This window comes from Takifugu rubripes, chromosome 20, assembly GCF_901000725.2.
Source record: "Takifugu rubripes chromosome 20, fTakRub1.2, whole genome shotgun sequence".
Classification (NCBI taxonomy): Eukaryota; Metazoa; Chordata; class Actinopteri; order Tetraodontiformes; family Tetraodontidae; genus Takifugu; species Takifugu rubripes.
In genome coordinates, this window is record NC_042304.1 from 3,598,444 (window position 1) to 3,623,888 (window position 25,445).

Below are 25,445 nucleotides of genomic sequence, written 5' to 3' on the forward strand. Positions count from 1 at the left end.
GTCTAAATCTGTCTAAGCATGTATGTATGTATGTATGTATGTATGTATGTATGTATGTATGTATGTATGTAATCATTGGAAATGTTTACTAATTATCCTAGAGGGTGTAATTTAATTTTATTTCAGTCACCATACTTCCAAATTTTCATTAATCACTTTAAATTTATATCAAAGCTGCACAACCCACAAACTTGGCAGAGACAGGTAAATGGGAGGAAGTAGAGAAAGCGAAACCTTCATTCTGCATCCATTCGCACGGTTTCCATTTCCTCTTCAGTATTGTCTGCTACTTCACACAGGCCTGGCTCATAGGCACTGGTAGAACATCCCATTGTGCATCTTAATCGGGTCAGTATAAACAGTCCACTGGTGAAAGACCAGATTTTCTACGTTAAAAGATAAGCAGTGGCGATGCTTCCTTTGACTTTTAAACCAAGGATCAGGGTTTGCTTGGGTTAGGCTGCATAATTTAATGGAGGTGAAAGGCTATTTGAGTCTACCTTTGTTGGGTACTTAATACAATACTGGGGCCATGAACTCTTGCTCCTCCGAACCGCATAGTTTCAAACGTTGTCCCACGCATATACGTGTGTTATCTTCATGCGGGTTGCTGCGGGTGAATCAGGCGCTGCTCTGAGAACACACGGAACAAGGAAGTGGTGCACCTGCTGCCGCCTCTCTGCTCTTTAGGTCAGAGGTCTGGTTAATACTTTATTAATATTATATCAAAAACCATCGCTTAAATATGTATGCGGTTCACGGAGCGTTAGTGGGGACATTGCCGGGGTTAAACTCGCCAATTATCGGTGGTAAAAGCGTCTTCGCTGCTTTGACGCACTTGAGTTGAGCGTCCGACGGACGGACGGACAAACAGACGGCGCGTGCTGGATTTAAAAAATGTTTTTGTTGTTGTTGTTGAAAAGGTGTCGTGAACCTCCAGGATGGAAGAGCCACAGAAGGAAGCAGCAAACGAAGAGCAGCCGCATCGTTCCAGCTCTTCTCCGGCTGACCCGGAGAACCCAGGGAACCCAGCGCCGGCTGACCCGGGGAACCTAGCGCCGCTTGAGCTGGCCAGCCCAGCGGCAGATGACCCCGGGAAAGCAGCCCCTGTTGACCGCCCACAGGACGAGGGGGAGCGGACAGTGATGGGCGATGAGGACCCCCTGGAGCTGCCCTCCGCCGGCCCCGCAAACTTCCTGCCCCACTTCAAACTCAGGAAGTTCTTCGTGTTGAGGGTAAACACTTTAGCTGGGTTTTCTCCCAAAATGTGTGTGATATCATTTTTAACACACACTCGCTACACTCATATTGTTACATTAAGTGTAAATATTAGCCAATGTATTTGCCATACTACACACCTATACTATACTGTACTATACTATAGTATTCTGCACTATTGTTTGGAGGACAACACAAAGTTCTATTAACACTATATATTGTTACAGTGAGTCTAAATATTTGCCCCAACAAATTATCAGCCTATATTTTACACCATTTTATTTGCCACAATAGTCTACTATAGTATTCTGTACTTTACAGGACAATATAAAGTTCGGACTTGCAGCTGCTATGTTTGTCTTGAAGCCTTTTTGATTAAGAGGTGAAATGTCTTCAAGAATCCCAAAAAAGTCCAGTTGTCTTCACCTCCAGCACTTATGACTGTCATGACCTGGGTGACTGGGAAACCTCGCAGAGACATTATGGCAGCGCTACACAGGCCGGAGGTCACAAGAATAAAGGGTTTGGAATCACATTAAAACTCTCAGGAGCCCTCAGAGTGAACTTTTGATTTTGTTTTTTTCTCTTTTTCTAACTTGGCTCCGAGATAGCAAACCACAAATGGCGCAGATACACTTGCGCAGTATAGGAAGTCTCTTTAGACAACAGGAATTCCGCTGCATAGTTGTTGTTTTTTTTAATTTCGAGTCATTTCAATGTGATGTCACATTTGTATTTTTATTTTGCTTGACACAGACGTTGTGACACAGCCTTTCTGACATGGAGTCCCGGTCCCCGCTGCATTCCTGTCTCAAAGATTCTCCCTTTAAGCTTTTCATGCGCACATCGTGATTGTCACAGTGGGTAATTATAAAGTGACACCCGTGCTTTTTTCCTCTCCTCAGCCTGGCACTCTGAATCAAGCCATAAAAGACATTGAAGCACTGGTGGATAAAGAAATAGATGGCAGCATTCACAGCATCTGGCTAATGGCAGAGTGAGTTTCTGATCCGTTTTTTCTGTTGAAGGTTATTATCTCAGTGTTGAATTATGGTTTATAGTTTTACCTGCACTTGTATATTACACGTTTATTGCTGTTTCAAGCAAACACTTTTCAGGTTACATAAAACTCCCTCTCTGAGCCCCACCTATTTTACATTTTAAATACAGGAAAAGAAACTCAACACAACCCCACTAACTGGTTTGTTGGAATGTAGGAAGTATATTGTAATATAAGTTCTTCAAAATTAAATTAATTTCACCGTTAGAGCGATGGGGTGTAGGCCATCACACATGTGTATAACCATCACAAAACAAAATAGAATATAAGAAAACCCCCATAGTTTTTTAGTATTGCATAATATCAAAATCTCCTGGTTCCTTTAGAGAAACTAGCAAAGTAAACTTTAAGACTAAAATAATAGACAGTTTGAGAGTAGTGAAACGATCCTAAATGGACAATGTTTACAGTGTCATTGTGCTGCTCATTCATAATCCAGCAGTAGCATATGTACCCTATATCCAACTCCAGCGGGCGACAGCTAAATTACACACATTTAGACCGTTGAAGCCACGATTGTGGCATGAATCTGTGCAGTAATGGTCTCACTCAACAGCATGGAATCATACATTAAAAATGGGAAGCCAAAATGTTATTCTGGATCAAATGATAGTGGAGAAATAGGTTTGTAGAGGCTTTTATCACCGTGAGTGTGATTATTTCAACAGGTCAACCCCTGTTATTTAACAGGATCGCTGCCCGGTACGGCCAACACAACAGTGCTGGAGTCACTTTACCTTCATGTTAGAAATCATGTGTGATGTAAGTCCACCTGTCCCATCAGCCACAGCTCTTTTCTTCTTGAGGTTGTCTCGTCAACACAAAAGCTCCTCAGTCGCACCTCTCCCATGACGTGTTCAGTGAAGTGTCTTTTTGGCCTCCAGCTGCCAGTAGAAATTCTCTTAGAGTGGGCAAAATTAAGTGGGGCGTGAGGAAGAAAGCCACTAGGAGAGTCTCTGCCACCATGAATTAGTCGAGAACATTGCAGTGAAGGACACGAGTTCGAGTCCTGATGAAACAATGCGTTTTGGAGGACTTGGCAATTCAGGCATTTCCACACAGGCGTTCAGGACAAAAGTGCCGCCGGTGCTTTGCTGTTAGAAAGGTGTTTCTTTGATTAGATTTTTTTTTTCTCCTTTTTTATTAAACTGGTGGAAAATTTTGCCACTTAGAAACACTTGCATGTATATTGCATGGTCCTCGCCTGCGGCATTTTTGGGAATGCTGAAGCTTTTATGGTACATAATTGAGCAGCTTTGCTATACATGTTTTTTGTACGACCTTTAAATAACTTGCTGAAAATGCACTGAAACTGCACTCGACACAAAACAGTTGAACACCCAGTTAATGCGTGGGTGTGCCAAGTATATGTGTCTGTCTGTTCTCCAGAGATTAAAACTTAAATGATTCCACAGTTAAATCATTATCACTAAAAACAGAACGTAACCAACCCATTCATTCTCCACCTTGCCTCCAAGTTTGCTAGCAGATCCTTGGTGCGGTATGTTTAATCCTGCTGAAATAAACAATAAACGCAGCGGTAAATCAGCAATGGTGATGAAGGGATTCTAAATAAAAGTGAAATCACAGCCAATGGATCTCTTCTTCTGATGTTTTCAGGGTGGATCACTGGAATAATGAAAAAGAGCGTCTTGTTCTGATAACGGACAACTCACTCCTGCTCTTCAAATACGACTTTGTCATGTTGAGATGCGACCAGATACAGAGGATCCCTCTCAACTTTGTGGACCGCATCACCTACGGAGCCTTTGTCTTCCCAAAGGGCTCACTGCTTCGGTATGTAGCTCTGAACCTTAAAAACCATGTCCAGAACCCTGTAGTCCTTAAAAACACAAACTCTGTGTTCAGTTTAGACCTGCATATTAGAGAACTGATAAGCAAAGAACCAGAAAGTTCCCATATAGTTACATAATTGAATTATTTTCATGGCAAACTAAACAAATCAGCAGCTATCTTCAGGTATCGTCTTGTCTTTTTTTCTCTTGTGTTCCCTAACGTTCACAACATTCACATCCAACATGCTGACTATTTATATTTTATATTTCTTTACAGTTATGAAATTATTGGCTGAATAAATCAGAAAGTAATTGCTTTCACGTCATGTCACAGAAAAAACTAAATTAAAGCCTAATATGTTTCTCTAACGCTCTCTGCAGACATGCTAGCATTTAGCAACACTTGTTTATTTTAATTTTATAGAGCTTAATTTGAAACCTACATTAACCCGTTGACATCGCTTCAAAACTCTTAAAAGAGTGTCTGTGAAAATCGGGAAGACAATTAAAAATGTAACAGGCAGCCTTTTGAATAACTTTCAGAAATTGTCAGAGTATGCATGATTGAGTAAAAAGAATGAAAGCTGATTTGAGTCGTCAGTAGAACAGAGAGTGACGCGGTGCTGAGGGCAGCATCAGACGGCTGTATGGTGACAGGCGAACATGCAGAGGATCAGCACAGGGAGCAAACAGGGACACACGGAACAGCTGCGTGGAAGCAGCCGTGGCACAGAGAGGCGACTGAGACCAGGGTTTTTCTGAGGGGAGCGAGTGCTTAGCTGTCACTTCGAGCTGTCGCTTAACTGATTAGTGGCAAAATTAATGTAGTCCTTTCATCTAAACCTTTTAAAGACGGCTCAGGGGATACCAAACCAACTAAAACTAATTTGATGAATAAAACGTAATGTGCTGTGAAGAGCTTAGAGAGCGCTGCCTTTATTGGAGGCTTTATCTCTGCACATTACGTTAAATTATACATAAAACCCTGGTGAAAGCCACTCGGGAGTCCGACAGTAAAGAGACGGCTTCAGATGAGAAAGACTTGAGCCTCAAACACTTCCCTGTCTTCATCTTTGCCGCATATTCCTCTTTTTTCCTTGTCTCCCCTCTCTCTCTGGATTTGTTTTCTTTTTTTTTCCAGGTCATTCCATCTTACTTTTGACACAAAGTGATTAATAGTGTAAATGAGAATGAATCCTCCCAGCTTCTGTACCAGTGCAGCGCAGGAAACTTTTCCTCATCTCACACAGACAAATCGTGTTCTCACAATTATCAGGCTGCTGCGTAAGAGTGCAGAAGACAAAAACAAAACCACTGATGTCTGGTGCCCAAGTGGAAGAATCCAAATCCAAACTACCCACCCCTTTTCTCCGGATATCCTGGAGATTGTTTTGGCAAGAGTCTGCACTTTATGCACCTTGATTGTTCCCTCCGTCTGACTGAACTAAAGATCTATTACATCCTTGGAGCACAGCTGTTTTTAGGATAAAAATTAGATACAGGCCCAGTAGATGCAGTTCCCCAATGTTCTACATAAAGGTTGCACTAAACTTTGGTTGGCAACTAATAAAACCCATCAAGCATTCCTCAACTCTAACACATACCTTGAGAGCAGATGATTGAGGACATGATTGTGCTCCCTCGTGTTGCAGCTGCTGGAAGATAACAAAACAACCCTGCAACAGCTGCGATTGCTTCCAGTAATTGTTCTTGAAAACAGCTTGTAGGCCCCATTAAGTAAAGATGCGTCAGTCCTCCACATTAGCTAAATCAGCTTGCTTTTTCAGCCGCCATGTCGGGACGCATCGCTGCCACTCGGAGGGATTGTGGCTCGGTTGGAGGCCAGTGAGATTACGGGATCCCTTTAGGTGACGCTTGTCACTTGGCCACTTGATGTCAGCGTGCACTCAGTGGAGATGGTTCGCGGCCAGATGGAGCCACATCACATTTCCTCATTAGTTTCATGTTGTCATGGGAGACTCCTCGGGTGGTAATCAGTCCGGGATTATACTGTCCACATCAACTTGTTTACATGCAGCATTGACAAATCTGATCTGAAGCTGACAGCAGAGGCGGTTCATGCTTGATGAAGCGCCCAGGCCGTGGAATTATACTGCAATAAAGTGATCAGCTCTCCAGCATAAGGTATGATCTGTAAAGCTGCCTTTCTAAGAAGGAATAGGTGATGTTTCACTCCTCTGCAGGCAGTAGAAGTTTGCTAAGCAGGAAGTAGCCCCTGGCGCTAAAATGGCAAATAATAGAACAAACAAATATGATCTTTTCACATTAAGAGGGAAGGAGAGACTAAACATCATTTGCATTGTTGTAAAGCACATCAGTTTGTTCAGGGGTGGCCTCATGGAGGGATGAAGAAAAGGAAAATTCCCTTTCTTTCCTGCATCATTTGATTGTATCCTGTCTCATAAAGCAAGCTCCGATATTTTTAGCCGTTTTGGACAGCGCGCATATGGAATATATCAGATTTGAACTCGTGACATAGAATCGCTGGCACAAACCTTTGACCCCGAGTCCTCAGACCGTCCCAGCTGTAATACGGAGGATCCCACTCCCTCTGAGCGCCATCGTGCCTGGCAGCTCTGCCTTTGCCCGGGTTTCAGCAGCCTCACCAGCAGCTCTGTGTTGCCAAGTGAAAGTGCTCAGGGAGCGTCAGTATTTTTAGTCCTGATGGTTTTGTTTTCATCACACATCCTCCAGGTGCACCTCTGAAGAGCGTGCACGGTATATTCTGTATCTGTGGGGAGAGATGTGCTTTAGGTGCCTTCAGTCTAGACAAACTAATTACCGAATTATATATTTTTTTGCAGTCTGAAAACTTGGGTGAGGAGATTTAAAGAAACCCCACTGAGGTAACTGTGGTTGGGAATGTCTATTTATGAAAGCAGGAAGAAATACTCCCAGCACTGCTCAGCTCTCTCTCACTTGATCAGATGTTTTATTTTATTCATTTATTTTTGTGTGCGTGTACGTGAATAAAAACTCCAGGGTTTATACCATATTTATCACTAACTTTTTCAAACAGTTTCACTGTACTAGACTCCCCCACCCCCCGCCATCTTATATATTTTTCATTTTTATCTGACACACACACCCACACAAAATCTTAATATCCTTCTGAAGACACGCAGTGATTCTCCTCACACCAAGAACAGATGCAGTTCCCACATTCGGACAGTAGAGGGCAGTCAGCACATAGTAATTAAGCTATTACCGTCAGTGTGATGTGCTGTGGGGTTATATGAAAGTGGGCAGAGGCCAGGCTGTAATGATGTGCGTGCACGCCGACACGTGTGTGCTGTTTACCCATTTCTGATTGTTGGTCGAGGTCAGTATATTCTTATTGACTTGACACCGCAGCTAAATATCAGCACAGGTTATCCAGAGGAGCTGAAGTGCAGCGTTAAAACTTTATTATAATGTTGAATTTTTTTCCCGCTTGGATTTTAATCGAAGCCAACATTTACATTTCATGTCGCCTTTACTGAGGGCAAACACTGTTTCCAAAGTAACTCGTAATATTCTCTCCCTTTGCCGCGCTATAAATTCATAAGTCCATAAGTAGTAGCTGTTAGCATCCATAGAACAAAGGCTTCAATGCCACCTTCAATTTTTTCCTACATTTCCCATAATTCACCCATATTCCTCAGGGTGTAATATCAATTTTCTTATAAACCCACGAAGCACAGAGAACACGTGTATTGGTTCTTTCTGATTAGTTCTGTTTCATTATCCCAAAGGTGTCCACACCACATATGATGATGACATCATCTTAAGACTCCTTTGCCAGGAGTCTTAGAACATGTTTTAGAAGTATGAATTCAGACATCTCCATGGCTGCTTGAACTTGGAGAAACTTTCAGCCATCTGCTTGATGAACCTATTTTAGTCGGCACCCTGCAGCTACTCTGTCACAGCTTTTGCATCTGCACAATGACGGGGGGGGGTCACGAGTGACGTCTTTGAGACTTAAATACGCCAAGGAATTTTTGCTTCATACGTTGAGGTCTGATTATCCTTTGTTTCCCTGTTTTTCAAGTGCTTTCACATGAATGATACTGTACTTTGCTGGGAGGAAACAGGTATGGATGGCTGACAAAGCTGCAGGCTTTATTAAGCAATCCGACCAGATTTGTTGGCTTGGGAGATGATGTGGGACAACTGCCATGACTGACTTTGGCGTGATATTTATCTTTGTGTGTTTACCTCTGATTTTGAACTGCTTGAAAGCCCTAGGGGAATTTTTCTTCACTTGCCCTTGATGTTTGTGTAGTGTTTCTCCCATGCACGTGTACATTCGGACTGAACTCTGTGGAGGTTGTCGACGTCCGCTGGACACATGGTTAGCAGTTCCTCAGTTGATGCTAAGCTAGAGGATTTTTTTTTTTTACAAATATATTGGCTAAAGTCGGCTGATTGAAGAAAGGCGTGGAAAAGAAGGCATAGGCTGCTTTCACCATTTAGGTCTGTAGAAACCTTATTGCTCACTGTTGGGCACAGTGAAAGTCCAAACCCACGTATCTGCAACACAAACATGGTGAAGAACTTCCAAGGCCTCTGGCTGGAAAACCCAGCCCCGCTCTGCCTGTTTGGGCCGGTCCCTTCTCCCGGTGATAGCTTACCTAAGGAATTTACCAAAGCTTTTTAATATCCCTATTTATACTGGGCCAGTAGCTGTGTGCTTGTACAAAGGGCAGTGTGTACAAGTGTAAACCCACTATCCTCACCCACTTTTGCTGCAATATAATTGGTCTTTTAGCCCGGGCTTTTCTTTTGTACCAACTTCTCTCTCTCTCTCTCTTCTTTACCTGCTCTGTAGTTGACACACAATGCGGAGCATCATTGTGATATTGTGATTGTGGGGGTACTTGTGTAAACAGGGCTGATGATTGCATTATGCTGCCTCCCTCCCCGGGACTGTGACACATCCGCAGCTACAGCACTGTTGTTTCACCTCAGGTATTTCATTTTGAAAAGCAGGAAATGTTCTTGCACAATATGTGCAGTAAAATGAGCACATCTGTGTGATGAAACACACTCAAATCACAGTTGGTACTTTTTAATAGGCGCCTGCAGATGCATTATAGCGTATGTAAAAACTAGAATACAGGAGGTGATAACAAGACAACAAAAATGTCACTTTACGTGCACCTTTTTCACAGTTTGCTTTAAATGGCCTCAAATTGCCTCTTGAAGGTTTCCTCCAGAACCTTCCAACATGATTGTGCACTGAATAAACCCAGGTGTTTGCACATCAATGTCAAATGCAGAGGCTGCACAGGCAGCAAGGACTGACTGATGTGTTGGTTTGTGTCAATACTCCATTCTCTGGGTTAAAAGTATGTAGAAAAGCAAATGACCTATAAAAACATCTCAGGAGAACTGTTTTAACACTCCATAATGCCAACAGATATTGTGAAATCCCACAGGGCGTTAGTGATATTGAGTGTTTGCACTAGGGCACGCTGGGGTATTTATCTTAACTTCCAGCTAATGTGTTAGTTCCCACAAGAAAACATGGTGTTGTCCAAGGGAAGGAGCTGCATCAGATACGGACAAGCGATCACTCATGGTTTCCAAATGTTAAAATAAGTTGAGCAGAAATACACAGTAGGCGTCCGTACGTTTGGGCTCATTTCTGCCTCTTGTTGGACAACAATTGTAACAGTTTCCTTTTGTGTCCTTCATTGTGTTTGTACTGAATGAGGAGTCAGACCTGTACTTACGGGTTTTTCTTGCTTTGAAGGAGTTGTTTACGCACTTTAAACAGCTAAAGATCAACTGGCATAAATGCTGTTACCAGCAGATGACCTGCTTTGTTTTTATGTCTGTAGTGTGAATCAGTGCCTGTAGTAATGGGGCCTAGGGCCTGAGGTAGTGATGCAGTCAGAAAATAGTCCCACCGCCTCAACCAAGGTGGAGCAGCTAATCCAGAGCAATGGCCGCTCTCTGTGCAGCTCTAGTGTTGGTCAGAGACCGATAACGAGATGCAGAGAGGTGCTCTGACAGTCAGGCAGGACCTGAAAAAGACTGTTTGCAGCTAGTTAGCACTGAGGGCCAACACTGTAGTATTCTGTTATATAACCTCTGTTTTGAAAGAATATTAAGTATGATGATTGAATCCTCTTAGCTATTGAAATATCAAACCTGAGACGCTGTTGCAACATCAGTTTTTCAAACAACAAATGTGTAATAGTGCAAATACAAATAGTTTTATTTTAGGCATTTCACCTTAGCTGTAAATGTTCTCCAAAACAAAGACCAATCCTATCCCCCGTGTAAACCCTGGACACTTAAGGTGGGTTTAGCCTAGCCAATTCACCGAGTGCAGCCTCCTTCCAGGCATTCTGCTGTTTGATCCGAACAGCATCAGAGCACAGTGGATGGATAAAGAGTGAAGAGAAGAGACAACACACACACACACACACTGACTTTTAGGGGGCTGAAATACAAGCAGGCACTGCTCGCATGCCTGCTTTTATATCCTGCCATGTGTTTGATAAAATATGTCTGTTCTTGAAGAATGTCTAGCTTTAAATGTCATTACTTTTGTTTACCTAATACTGTATGACCAGAATGGTCTATAGCTGGATTAATATCGGCATTCATCCCAGATAATCTCTTTAGCTACAATAAAAAGCGCTGTCTTCCGCTGACATTCAGTAGTTGGTGTATCTATTGTCATCGCATGCTTTGCCTCTTTAGATCCCTTTGCTACAGACCTGCACCATAAAGGTGACGAAGGATGACAGCGTATAGGTTGCTGCTATATTAAAATGGGACCCAAGGCAGAACATTTATATTCCGTCTTTGCAGTGTGCTCATCAATGGGTAACAAATGTCTTTTTAGAGTCGAATGTGATGTGCTGTTCCCGTCTGTGTGTTCAGGAGGGAGGGGGAAGGGCTGCGGATCTTCTGGGACCGGCTGAGAGAACCCACCTTCACCTCCAGGTGGAACCCCTTCACCACTGACTTCCCCTACACCACCTTCACCTACCACCCTGTGAAGGACATCAGCGACACCTTCACCACTATCTGCAACGTACGTGCATTAATCAGTCGGGGAAACTACCACAGGTTGGACTTTTCAGGACAGAAGAACGCGACACACTCCTCCTGAGGCTCGGAGTCATGGACTCTCCAACCTCTGTAGGAAAGAGAGACTTTAGTTTGGGTTGCAGCTGAGCCGCGGTTCTGTTAATTACACACTGCTAGCTGAAGGAAGGCCGTTCCTCTTTAGTTCAGAAGTCTGCCTTGGTTAGACTGTTATGACGAATCTAAGTGGAGGTGTGTGCTCTGAGCTCCAGGAAGACAAACGCCTTAGCAAACAGCCGCGGTGACATTCATCCTGTGCTCCAGTGATTCATCGCATAAAAGACGTTACGGGAAAAACATCCCATCCACGTGTGAGCCATCAAATGTGAGCCCAGTGACACACGGAACTGACCGGTTGGGAAACGGATCACCGCCAAAATATACAGTACGAAAGGGAAATAAAAGATATTTAGCAATCTTTAACATGTGACACATGTTCGTTACAGTGTTTTAGGACAGGTTTAGCTGCAGGGAATATCTGGAATATTTTAATTTTGGACACATCAGATGAGCACTTCCAGAGCAACAGTGTGCAGGATAAACGGGAGCTGCATAATCTGGTCAGTGAACAGCGCCCGGTCGTGCACATTAGCTTTGGCTGCTTCAGGTAATGGCAACATTCTAAAGCTAATGGTGAACACAACCACAGGATTTCTGGACAGGTTCTGAAGGGTTGTTTCCACACAGCTCCAGGACACACCCTCCTTCTGTCTTTATTGTTCTCCATCTTAACACTGCTATTAAGATTGTTTTCACCATTGTTTTTTTTAATTATTGTTGTTTTTGTGGGTGTATTTACTCAGGTGACCAATTCTTGTCCAATCAAATTTCAACTGGACTTCCTGCAGTTTGTCAAAGACATTTCCCGTCTTATCCAACAGGTTTTTCTCAAGCCAAGAATTCTCCATGACCCGGATGACTGAGAACATTAGAGAGGCGACAGGTGCATTTACCTGACGTATTTGTTGTGTGTCTTCCCCACAGATCGATAAATTCCGCGAGCAGCTCATGAATGCAGCCCAGAAAGTCCACGCTGTGAAGCCTGTTCCTGGGAAGGCCAACGGCATTCTGCTCCTGAATCAGAACATCCAAATCGAGGCGTATGTGGGCCTCATGTCTTTCATCGGGAACCAGAACAAACTGGGGTACTGCATGGCTCGAGGAAACATCGGCTTCTAAACCCGCCTGCATGCTAGGGTGATTTGTCATTGCTTGATTTAGAGAAAAGGGTCCAACGTGTGCCGTTTATACTGTTCATCCTCGTAGAACTTCAAGGGAAGCAAAGACATTAGCAGATGAAGGTTGGCGGTATCGTGAATCCTGGATCCTCCGGATGTTCTGTTTTACAGACGTGTGTGTTCCTCCTCCTGTTATCACCAGTCTGGTGTCTGAGGACTCACACATTCCACCGTTCTTCACCAGCCGATGGATCCCTGCTGCTCACAAGGAGCTTTATGTTTGCGCCTCAGTGATATGGAAATTCATCTCCCCCCAAACGGGACTCCTTTCTTCCCCCCCCCCAGCCGTTCTTTTAAAAGCCCGGTCCCAAACCTCTCTGCTCTGTAGAGATTCACAGAAGCGGGGAGCACATTGTCAGTTTAGCTCTGTGCTTTCTGCTGCATTTCTACATTTCCAGCATTTACTGTTCAGGATTAGATTTTTTGTGTGTTTGCATATGCGGAACTCTGTTTTCCTTTGGAAACACACATTCCTCTTGAGTAGATTTTGTCTTTCAGGGTGTTAAATATGCTGATTTTAATACTAATCCCCATCCCATGGTGCCGGTCAACTGTATAACCATCGACTCAATGATCATATTTTACATCTACTAAAGATGAGAAACGAAAGGCTGAAGCATAAAAGGTCTCTTCTCTAAAATTACCTTTAAAATAGTATCTGTCATTTTGGTTTCTGCTGTTGTTTTATATGTCTGAGTGTTTGAATTTATTATTTGATGAATTATTTCGATATTTTGAATGAAGCTTTTTGGTTGTGCTGTTTATAAAATCCCAAAACGTGCTGACAACACAATAAAAGACAAATGTCTTCTATTATTGTCTTCTTTTTTTAATGTGCCAACAGCTCAGCACTGAAAAATACCGATTGTGTAATGTGTAGAATTGTGATCAGATATAAATCGGGTATAATGCTTCAAATGGATCGTGATGAAAATGAGCAAAGCTGTGATGTCATTTATCTACAATTTGGAGCCTGAAGTCTCCATCAAACGTTTCACGTTCGTTCTGTTCAACTGCGGCAAATGAGACCATTAGAAACGGCGTTTTCTGAGTGACAGTGACAAGAGGACATAGAGGGATTAAGGCAGCAATATTTAGTTTCTGTTTTCTCTTCAGGAAACAGGGTTAAGTAGCGAGTGTTGCAGGACTATGTGCAGCTGCAGTTGCACAAGGTAAAGTATATGTTTAAGTTCAGCACCTTTAGTATCACGTATCACGACCTCAGGGTTTATAGGGTTAACATGTGTCCTCCCAGGACCAGGACGTGTCTCTAATCCTGGATCAAGCGCTTCTTTGGCCTGGAGCAAAGTGTCTTTTTTTCTCTCCATATTTTTGCTCTACGAGCTGTAAAAGGTGATCTTTAGGAAACGGGATTAACTGGCACAGAAACGAGCACTCTCGGCTAGCTTAGCACGTTTAGCTCTCTTGATGACTTGATTACTAGGAACACCATCCCACCGTGCGAATGTAGGTGGCTTCCAACTGAATCTATCCTTTAATTGTTATGAGTTAATGTCACAGCTGTCCCCAGGAACAGCGTCCTGACAGCCGTAATACGCCCGACCTGTCCCGTCCTGTCGAAAATGAGGAAAACCCTGGTCGTCATCGCCTCGTCTCTGTCAGCCCATCTTTATTATTTCCCAGGTGAAAAGCATCCTTCAACCCAGATGACATTTGATTTAAGGGCTTGCTGTTAATGCCAGAGAGGATTTGGACTGATGTGCGTGCAGATGTGGGTGTGATCCTGGATCTGTCCTCAGACGCTCTTTATTATTTGCATTGGAGACGATTATGTTGAGCCCTTGAGGAATTTCACTGGATTTGTTTGAACGACCTGGAATCAGGGTTTCCTGAAGTTAAGGATTTTAAGTTTTTATTGGTCTGTTTGCCGTTATTGTTTCCCTCTATCACAGTCAGAGTGAACTATGCAGCTGAAAAGTCCTTGGATAGACAAAGCAAACTGATGAGCTTCCAAGAAGGAGTCCAAAATGTCCTGGACGTGACAGTTTTCCAGATTTTTAAAGAGTGAGTTTAACCCCAGCTGCTCTGATGCAGACCTCCAGGCTCTCGCTTCAGGCCACGTTCTGGACTTTCTGTGGAGGTAATAAGAGAGGAGCATCTCCTCTTCGATTCTGATTGATTGGACCCGCGACCTTCAGGTCAAAAGCCCAATTCTCCAACCTTTAGGCCACCGCTGACCCAGTGGGGTTACAGGCAGAAAGGAGCTGTACACTCCACAGTGTGACCGATACAGACACCTTCGGAAGCTTCTGGGTCGCTTTTATTGTTGTTGTCATCCTATTTACTTGTGGGTTCAGGCTCTTTTTCATAACCAGTCCTGTCAGTTTTCAGCTGGAGGTCAGCAGAGGGAACAGATCCATGGAGATCACACGTTCTCTTCTGCCGTCAGCCGTCGCATTGTGGCTAAACGCCAGATTTCCATCAGCCGGTGACGTCTGCGTCAGATCTCCAGACTCCCAACTGGCTCTTTTCCTTCATGGTGCTGATACCAGTTGGCTTTCACCTGTCCAAAAAAACCAAAACCCGATTCCAAAACTTCAGAGACTTTGCAGACGTTTTTACATAAAGCCTGACCTGACCTTGCTGGAGAAGGTCGGGTCAGGCTTTCAGGCTGGGACGCTTTGCTTTGGAAATGAGGATGAACTTCCAGTCATGGACTGCTGATAAGGATTTGCTTTTGATATGATTCAGTTTCCCAGTGGTTTTTATTTGGTTTCTCCTAAAGTGTTGCTGGTTTGGAAATAAATGAGAACTGGCCAATCATGCATTTAAAAACTCATCAATACGTTTGCAAATGATAACAAAAACTCACAATCATTTAATATTGTTACTGTTGACTTCATAGTTTTATTTCATTTTCTTTACCTTTGTGGTCATTTGAGCCAAACGACTATTTTAGCCCCTCAGCAATAAAACTGATGGAAAACATTAGGAGTTCATCTAAAGTTATGAGATTAAAAGCAGCACTTGAGACGAACGCAGTAATAAACTACTGTTGCCACCATTTAACTGATGGAAAATTGTATTTTTTTAGCAGCCATTTTAACTGAGGTTCTTGCGTAGGTTTAAAATATTCTCTGCCGGGTTTCTTTCTTCTCATAATACAGCAGACTAAGAGTGTGTGATTGCTTTTTTAAAACACACACACACACACACACGGGCTCACAAGATAAATGACTTTCAAACATTCCTTTCTGTGAAGGTAGGTCAGGCCCGAGGCAAACGAAAATGACTTTTCTACTTATCATCAGTTGGTTATCAAACGAATCAACGCCTCGTTCCTGAGCGGACGTTTGAAAAGTGAGAGAAATCTCAGCGACGGCTGATCTTTTTTTGGGTGGGGGGTGCACGAGAAACACAAAAATCCCGTGTGTGGAAAAACAATTGAATGAACAATTACCAAATTAGCCAGCTCAGGTGAAGCCTGTTGGTGGGACAAGTGCTTTTGTTGGAGGTCAACTCGCGGGTCACGTCGGAAGTCTCCATGTGCATCCCGACAGTTCCAAGTGGTTCTTTGGGCCGATTGTGACGCGAGCCTGTTCTCCTGCTGCCCTGAAGTGGAATGTGAGCAGGAAAGTGAGAGGCTTAGAAACTGCCCATCGGTGCCTGTGACCCCGCGTGGCCCCGGCTAACAACCAGAGCTGCTCGGGATGCTTGGGGCGAGTAACATAAGACAAATTCTGCGAGACACTCTTGCGATCCTGGTGTGGCACGCAGTCTTCTCATCTCTCCGAAATACCTTCAAAGCCCTCAAAGATATGCCAGCTTGGCTACCAGGCTTCTTTTCACAGGTCGGGCAACCTCAATTCGCCGTTTTCGCCCGCCGCCGCGTGTTGTTTGTTTGTTTGGTAAACACGCTGCACCTGTCACAGGAACGCCGGTTGCTAACGGGCCAAGTCCAACTGCATTTATCTCGCACTTCCTCCTGCCTCCCGCTTTTTCCATCTGTTGCCCCCGCGTCAGTAAGTACGCTAAGTGCGAAGCAGTGAATGTGCGAGGGAAGGCGTGCGCCGCGCCGGCGTGCACGGAGGCTACCGGGTTGTTGTCAAGACTGCTGTAATGGAGATAGAGATGCTGTTTTTATTTATCCAACCTCCCCCCCAGCTGTCACTGTTGTGTCTGGAGCGAGTTCGCTGAACTCGGGGCTCTGGGTGCACTTGGAAAACTGTCAAATCCACAAACCCTCCCAACTATGCAGAATGTTAGAGGGCAGCACACACCCTGCGCTCTTTTTATGGAAAACAAAAGCTGAGTGGAGGATTTCAGCAATGCGTAACCTTTAACTTCCAACCAGTCCAACCGTCAGAGATGTTTTTGGGGGAAAGAGGAGTTACCCTGTGTGATTTCCTGAAGACCTCAAACGCTCTGAGATTGGCTGGTAGACAGGAAAAAATGCTCATTTTTAAATGATTATCCCTAATATATTACTATTATGCACATGCACTCTCGAAAAATCACCAAAACATTGAGAAAGCACCTTTATTCCCATTTGTAGCAATGACAAAAGAATGAAATCCCCCTTAAGCAAACCATGTTAGTATCACTTAGGATTTCACTGCTTTGTGTACTATATTTCCATCAATAATATCATTAATAGGTATAGAGCAGCAGATATATAGACTATTAATGATAAAATTGTTACCACTCTTGCCAAAAAGGCTTCTGAAAATGTCAGAATTGGCCCAAAATGCATTATATCACATAAAGAGGAGAAGCACAAACTAAAACAAAGCATCAAGCCAGAGAAAAAAGCAACGTGCCACCATCACCTGTGACCTCTGGACCTGTGACAGGACACAGGCCACCATCACCTGTGACCTCTGGACCTGTGACAGGACACAGGCCACCATCACCTGTGACCTCTGGACCTGTGACAGGACACAGGCCACCATCACCTGTGACCTCTGGACCTGTGACAGGACTCATGCCACCATCACCTGTGACCTCTGGACCTGTGATAGGACACAGGCCACCATCACCTGTGACCTCTGGACCTGTGACAGGACACAGGCCACCATCACCTGTGACCTCTGGACCTGTGACAGGACACAGGCCACCATCACCTGTGACCTCTGGGCCTGTGACAGGACACAGGCCACCATCACCTGTGACCTCTGGGCCTGTGACAGGACACATGCCACCATCACCTGTGACCTCTGGGCCTGTGACAGGACACATGCCACCATCACCTGTGACCTCTGGGCCTGTGACAGGACACATGCCACCATCACCTGTGACCTCTGGGCCTGTGACAGGACACAGGCCACCATCACCTGTGACCTCTGGACGCAACAATATAATCGGTCACATTCAAGCACTAAAAGCACTAAAAGCATCTAAGTGGACACTGAAGGCCTCCAGTTACTTCACATTAAACTTGGAAATGGACTTTTTATGTTCCTTGTCTGTTCTGTAAAATGTCTGATCCGCATAATCAGCAGTTTTTTGTTAAACAAAAATGTTTGGACTATCCCTACTGGAAAATTTGGTAGTTTTTCTGCCCTTGAATTAGTCATTTGTGACTGTAGCTGTGAAAACATGGTAAGACAAGCATGTAGGTGATGAACGGAACTTTTGCTCGCAGTAACCATGAAGACTCAACAGTTATGATAAACTTAGTGTCAAACAAAAGAATCTGTCCAAAAATACAGGAAGTAAACACCTTCTTCCAGAAACTACAGCCTGAGTGGCCGACACACATGATCCTCATGAGAACGGGTCAAAACTCCAGACTCCTCCGTGGCTCCAGTCTGGAACTAATGAAAATCTCCCGCCTGGCACGGCTTCAACCCTCGGCCATGTTTCACATGTCAGGCAGTGAATCTGTGTAGCCGTGTCAGTCGTCCAGATACTTGTTTTAGGACGCCCGCATTAGCCGGCGCGAAGACGCTCAGCAGTGGTGAGATGTGAGTGCTGATGAAAGCTGCTGGAGAGGCTGGAGGAAGAGCGTGCACACACACTCACACACACACGCACACACACACACACACACGCACACACACACACACACATTTTAAAATCCCACACATGTTTATCGTAGCTATTTGCAATCTGATGCTCACAATATTATTATTGCCTAAGTACAAAAAAAGGTCGATTTGTGTATATTTATGTGGAGCCATGATTATACTTGTCTGCTATTTATCTATAATTTGTTTGTTGCTCTATTTTTCTGTTTGTCCCATTATTTGCAGGCTATTTTTCATGCCATAAGGTCAGACTGTTGGACATCTTGGTCCTATTCGAGTGGAAAGACGACATATTGACGTTGATTTTCTTCCATAATGTGTTTCCTGAACTCGTTAATGGGACGTTTTTCTCTTTGGCTGTCGGGGACTTGAGTGCATTAGCCTGCGCCAGCGCCTCCGCTTAGGCTCTGCATCACCGCCGAAGCTCATTTAATGCCGCCAGACCCTCAGAGCGTTTTCATTTCGGGGGAAGTTCTCAGCAGAGTGAGGAAACCACATCCACTGCTTGTGAAAATGGGAGTCATACAGAGAACGATCAGCTTTTAATAAAAGAATTTGAATGTTTTAAATGAGTAGAGCGTTGGCAAAAGATGACTCAGAGGGAAAATGCATTATTCATGTTTGCTGATTAGAAAGTAGCTTCATGGTAATGTTAGAAGTCTTTAAAGCAGATTTTTCTTCCAATACCTGAGATCAGGAGCTTGTTTTTATGAAAATCATTATGAAAGCAAGAATCAGTTAATTTGATGAAGAGACTGCTGTGATGAACACCTGTTTTTAAACCTTCTGCTGCAGAAGCTTTGACTCGTCTCTATGTAATCTTTACATTATTATTGTGTTTATATGCCAGAATCTCTCTGGGCTTCAGGATGGAGAGAGTGCAGGTGGAGCGCCATCGTCCTGGCAACGAAATGTTATTTTCAGCACCATTTTCAGGGTGTTTTCTTTTCCTTGCATCTGTCAGACTAGATAGCAAAGTGAAAATGGCGGTACTATAACAGCACGCCAAAGCACACTCTGCCAGTGTGAAAACACACACGAGCTATATGTCAAAATAGTGTTATTATCCCCCAAGAATGTTAATCACACCAGTCAGCGCTGTGGCCATTTCTGCCCCAGGGGCCTGTTTCCTCAGCGAGTGGAGCAGTTTATGAGTGAGTTTAAGATGTCGGCCTGCACTGGTTACAGGCGGCGCTCCTTTAACTGTCCCCCAGCTTGACCTGCGGCCCACAAGGGAAGAATGCGATGGCCCGGCTCTCCATTTCCTTCTGACCTCCTCCACCCAAAACCAGCAGCCCCCCCGGGCAGTTCGCCGAGTCCCAGCCGACCTCTTCCCAAATATGCCCCCGATGTGGCTGGCATTTCGTACGCAGATGTCGCCGCGGCGGGAGATAAATTTGAGCGCAAGGAGATGTCAGACTGCCGACAGCTGTTGGTTACACTTTCACCAGGTGTTGCTAAACCTCAGCAGACGTGAGCTGGCCACCTTCTGGACGCACTTTACACGCGCGGTAAATATTTTTTCAACACGCTAATTCGAGACGAGAATTTGTTTGTCGCACCTCACGCGGCCGCGGCCTTCAGGAGTTTGATTTACAACATCTGGAGGCGCACGGAGGATCTACAGCCTGTAAACGGAGCTGAGCTCAGAAATAACTGGGAAAAAAAACCCTCAGTCAAGAGCATAGCTCTGCCACCCACCTCATTCTTGATCTCTGTGCATTCACACACACACACACACACACACACACACACACACACACACGAATTTCAGAATAATTTATTAGTTTTTAACTATGTTTCAAAACTGATCCACAGCCAACCATTTTAATGAGCCCAATGTTGCCCCGGTTTATCCTACAATCCAGGACCCACCTTCTGAGTAGCACTTTTAATTAAAACGTTTTTTTGTCTGTTTTGAATCGTAAATCAATGGCAGAATTTGCATCAATAATGTCAAGAACGGTGTCATTTGTTTTTGATTCTTCAGTAAATTAAATGAAACCCAGTACAGCACTGACATAGAGGCGTGGTAAATGTGTGAGTGGTGTCAGGGAGATTCGGGCAAAGGTGGAGAAAAGTGAGTCGGGAGATGCTTGAGCAGATTTGTCAAAAAGAAAAGATGCAGATTCTTGTTGTCCTTTGTCCCACAGTCCTGCTGGTGGAGCTGTGATGCCTTGTCATTGGTCAGACGGCACCGGTGTGTGTGGACGTGCTTTACATTCCAGCAGTGTTCCGTCGGCCCCTCGGACGCCGTTGACCCACCGACGCTGCGGCAGCGTTTCCTGCTGAGCGGTCGGGTTCCGACTCAGAACGCGGTGTGGGCAGGGACCCTGCCCCCGCTGGTGAAATCCCTGAAGGTACATCTCTGCCCTTCCAGAGATTGCTGAAATCTGTTCAAAAATCTGTTTTGATAGTTGGGATCGTGCGCTGTTTTGAAAGGTGGTGAAAGAAAGGCGTCGTTCCTTTGTGCCATGATTCTCTCTGACTAATACTGACAGGGAGAGAAGAGGTGTGGTGATGCCTCAGTGTGTGTGTGTGTGTGTGTGTGTGTGTGTGTGTGTGTGTGTGTGTGTGTTTTCACACCTACACTGAATCACTTAACAGTGAATTCTATCACTTCAAGTTTTTATCTGGAATTCTCCTTTGAGTTCCTCTCCATCAGGAGTGCAAGCCACCTGAGGGTGTTGCAGCGTGTGTGTGTGTGTGTGTGTGTGTGTATGTGTGTGTGTGCTGAAAGTGAGCTTTTGGCTAGGGTGGGGCTGAAAAGAAGCAATTTGGCGACGGCAGATTACATGGAGACCTATCTGCCACATTTTCCACTCTTCCACCTTGTTTTATCGATTTCTTTATGCCGAACAAATCCAACATTGCAATATCAAGTAGCATCCACGACACCCCTGGACGCATTTCTCCCATCTTACCAGCTTCTCGGCAGCTCCGCGTGTTTTCTTTGGCGGTGAAAGTCTCCAAGGTTTCCAAGTGAAAGTGCCACGAATGACTTGTCGCTGCCTATGAGCGTCTGTCAGGGCTTTGGCATATTTCAGATGGTTCGAGCAGCCCGTGTAGGAGCCTTAGGTCGAGCGTTGTGGAAAAGTGAGGAGAGGCAGAGTGCAGGATGGGATCAACAGGCCCCTGAGGCTCAGCAAACCTGTCCTGCAACCTTCTCAGCCAGCCTGCTGTGGTTTTAAGAGCAGATTTGTTTTTCAGACCTGTTATTTTCCTGCTTGGTTAAATCTGGCTTTTGTATTATCGAGTAAAAACAAACACTGGCGCTAGCGCCAATGAATTCTATACTTGAAAGGCATTGAACATTAACTTTTCGGCCAAATTAAACTGTTCCTGTGCGCCTCTACATGTGTTGTTGGTTTATTTGGTGTTTTTATTTAAATGTATGATTGTATTCACACAGTTTCTCCTGGGACCAAATCAGGCATCTTGACTCTGCAGCGTGTTTCTGGAGTTATTGGTACCTCCGGCTGTAACTCACAGCTGTCGCCTGCTGAGTTGCGCAACAAAAAAGCAAATATTTCTTGTGTTTTTTTCGAAAGCTGTGTAAAAAAACTGAGATATTGTCCTAGAACCATTTGGGCGTCGTTCGTGTTGAATGACTTTCATTTTATCGTGGATGTTGTTATGATAGATGACTGCTTAAAACGTCTTCTGTGGTACAGAAGTGAAGCCATGAGCAGAGGTGAAAACATAACAGAAGTCCAAGTGACACAGAAACAAACTCTTTATTTGGTTTTGATAATTGAACATTGCCACGCTTCAAGGATTACATCCAGTCTATCATCGGCCCACCAGTAGGGGGCCATTAAGGTGGTTTTAACATTACTCAAGCGGGACGTCAATTAATACTTTTGAAACCATCAAACCTATATGATAAAGTTGGACTCACATGTGTTATCGGCTCCATGTGTGTGAGGGGAAACTCCGTACCATCTCTTGCAAATGTCTGGTGGGTGCTTTGAATGCCAAAAAGGAGCAGATGTCTGAAGAGGCAGGTTTGGTGGTGGTGAAGGAGAGAAGGAGTTTGGCACGTCTTCTCCATAAGAAGGAGTTTGGCATGAAGTCTCCGCTCTAAACCAAGAACGGTGACTCAGACTTCTTTTTCCCCGTTATATAAGCATCAGATGCGAATGGCTCCTCTATGGATCTGCAGCGCCTACCGTGAAATCCTTTATCAGCAACTCTCTGAGGGAGAGCTCATGCACAGGCTTGGGGAGAGGAAGTAAACTGAGACGCGCGGACCTGCTGTCTAACGTGTTGCTGTGTCTGCTCTCCTCATGCTACCTAAACAGAAGCACTATCACAAACCAGCTTCTCGGTATCAGAGATGGAAGTATGATGTTATCCCACAGGAACCTGGTCTACCTGACACTGCAAACATTCCCGTCCCATGCTGCCGCCCTCTTCCCCCGGATCGCTTTTCATATGCGGTCATCGCAATGTAAATTCTCTAAGCCTATCAATTAGGGAAATGACTACAGTCGCGCCAACGTTGCCACATGAAGAAGTGGCCGGTGTGAAGGAGCGCCAGCCACAACTCCCAAGCACTGTCACCACGGCTTGGACCGAGGCTCGGGCGGCCGAATCGGCGTTTCACCTGCAGTCGCCATGGCGTTGTGAGGAGGCGCATTGTTGTGGGATGTGTGATGGCTGCGGTGTGTCGGAGAGGAACCAACATCCAACCACTCGAGGAAGAAATGCCTCCGAAAGATCCACTTTCATTCATGCAGCCCAGGACATCGACAGCGTGTTTTATTTTTAAAGCATATCCAGTGACAAAGGACACTTCAGTCCTTCACTTAGATTACATGTGGACGAGTGTAAGCTCATGCATGGGGGGGGAGGTTAACGTGTCTTTGAGCTGCCCCCAGGCATCATTATGTCCTACATGCTTTTTAATGGCTTGAGGGGCAGACAAATCACACTTGTCAGCCTGTTGCCGGGATACTCGGTGGTGTGGATGCTAAACACCGCTCCACGACTTTTACATCATGGACTATATTTCTGAAAGTTAGGATATGAAAGATCGTGTTACCTTACAGAAGTGCTGAAGCAGGTCCCGGGAACACCTGCTCTCTCGGTGTAAAAGGCCCCACCCTGTTTTAGGCCAGCTCCGAACTGACGAGGTGATCACGACGTATCCTAAGAAAACGTCCGGCTCGGACGGGTCGGCAGGTCAGAAGCACATTTGGATGAAAATCTCCCATATTTGCTTTGCTGGTAATAGCTCAGCACTTATATTTGATAATAAGCAGCAAACTGATCTTCACATTAATGTCAACAATGTCTGTTTTCCTATTAACAACATGAAATGACTCAGCGTTCCACTAATGGGGCACCTTCAGGGACGCTGACCGACATCAAAAGACCACAAAGACCAGTACAGCGCTGGTTTAGCCCTGATTGATGGTTTGTGGTTTACTGGTTGGTTGGGAAGCTTTGATTTTGTTCCCCAAATGGGATCCTGCTGTTAGCCTCTGAATGGTTTGGGTGCGCTTGGAATGAGGAAGAGGGGGATCCATGGGTGGTTTGAGACATTTTGTGTTTTTGTTTAGTCTAAGTGCCTCATGGCCTGCAGAGTGGACCTCCCTACTTCCTGTAATGCAGTTTTCTGGTCTTTTTGTCATTCCTTCCTTCCTTCATTATAAGTCATACCCAGACAGATGAATTTCAAGCACTAGAAAAAAAAATTTAAGCTCATTAAATGTAACGTTAAATGTTTTTGGTTGTTTGTATTCCTGTAGTCCAGAGCTGAGAGATACAAAGCCATATAAACCTCACATAATTGCGGCCTCTTTGGGTTTTTGCTTCAAATTAAATCATTTTGTCTTTTTGAGCGTCTGCTGTTGGCTAGTTCCGTCTGTTAGCTATGCTGTGCTGCGCTATTGGCAGTTTATCACCTGTGATCCCTTTGAAACATAACTCTCAACTGACACTGGTTATGCGGGATTACTCAAACCTGGCCTTCTGCCTTCCTGTCGCCGCAGGCAAAATTGATTATTATTACGACTATTATCCAATCATTGACCAAAATAAAACCAATACGTACACATAAACTCCCGTGGGAACACACCAGCCTTTGTGTCAGAATCCAAACATTACTGTAAATGAACAGAAATACAGGTTTAACTGGTCACATTGGAAAACATCTTTATGCTCCGGTTTCCTTCTGCAGGAAGGTTTTTTTTCCCTTGTACATTTCCATTCTTTTTCCTCTCCTGTTTTTCAGCATGACTCCTTTTGGCCAGTGAAAATAGAGGTCTCGCTGTTGTGAACAATGTCAAGTTGCTGGGCAGTTTAGTCCATAGGCTGTAAATTATCACTTCGCAGACGTTGCAACGGACACTGGTAGTTTTGACTCATCTGGATTTCCCCTGCATTAGTCACCAAGTGGAATATACACACAGACGCACACAAGTATGCCCACATAGCCCCCTCACAGCGAGAGTGATTGGACACAGCGTGGTGTACAGTATATGACTGACACCGATAACACATCTCTCCATAGTGCTGGAAGTGCCAGAGCTGCTTCAGCTGCTCCGCCAACTGCTCCCTGGCATCCCATATGTAAACTCTTGACATTAATAAGGCTTTGAGTGTGAATGGAGGCCTCATAATTCCTTCAGGAGAATGAACACACCAAAATTAATTGAGATATTGGGTTGTATCGTCACACAGGCCGGTTGCCACCTTTGGCGTCACTGCAGAAACGGCACAATTGGAGATTAAACCAGATTAGCGCTCTCAAATCGGAGCCTGGCTGGGATAATAAGCACATTAGGTGCATGTGTCCTCCTACTGATGACAGTCCTGGAGATGTCACTGACGTAGCTGCTAACTCATAAACACACACATGCATCTCAAATGAAGTAAGAGCAGTTTGGTGACTGTTTGGGCCTGAGAGTAATTAATGATGTAATGGTTTCACATGTCAATGTAAATATCAGATTTAATGACTCGAGGTCACTTTGTCCTTGTCATGGTGACAGTGGAGGACGGTCACAGCAGCGAGGTGTGCAAA

General features: G+C 44.6%; 1 protein-coding gene and 1 long non-coding RNA gene across 4 annotated transcripts; one reads left to right on the forward strand and one right to left on the reverse strand.

The window, feature by feature from the left end:
- Positions 1 to 216: 216 nt before the first annotated feature.
- Positions 217 to 13,235, forward strand: tprg1 (tumor protein p63 regulated 1). Of its 3 annotated transcripts, none has more exons than XM_003973824.3 (6): positions 217 to 348; positions 924 to 1,235; positions 2,124 to 2,215; positions 3,899 to 4,075; positions 10,978 to 11,131; positions 12,169 to 13,235. In XM_003973824.3, exons 2-6 carry the CDS (start codon positions 942 to 944, stop codon positions 12,361 to 12,363), a joined length of 912 nt encoding a protein of 303 aa, XP_003973873.2. In that variant the 5' UTR covers positions 217 to 348; positions 924 to 941; the 3' UTR covers positions 12,364 to 13,235. The 3 variants fall into 3 exon arrangements, with proteins under 3 accessions (XP_003973873.2, XP_011612784.2, XP_011612785.2); XM_011614482.2 differs by lacking the exon at positions 217 to 348 and adding an exon at positions 551 to 690; XM_011614483.2 differs by lacking the exon at positions 217 to 348 and adding an exon at positions 610 to 697.
- A 1,450-nt stretch (positions 13,236 to 14,685) lies between these two features.
- LOC115247297 (uncharacterized) lies at positions 14,686 to 21,425 on the reverse strand. The gene is made up of 3 exons (XR_003886350.1): positions 21,337 to 21,425; positions 15,844 to 15,995; positions 14,686 to 14,946 (listed from the first exon to the last, which is right to left on the reverse strand). It is a non-coding gene; the product is annotated as an uncharacterized lncRNA (long non-coding RNA).
- Positions 21,426 to 25,445: the final 4,020 nt, after the last annotated feature.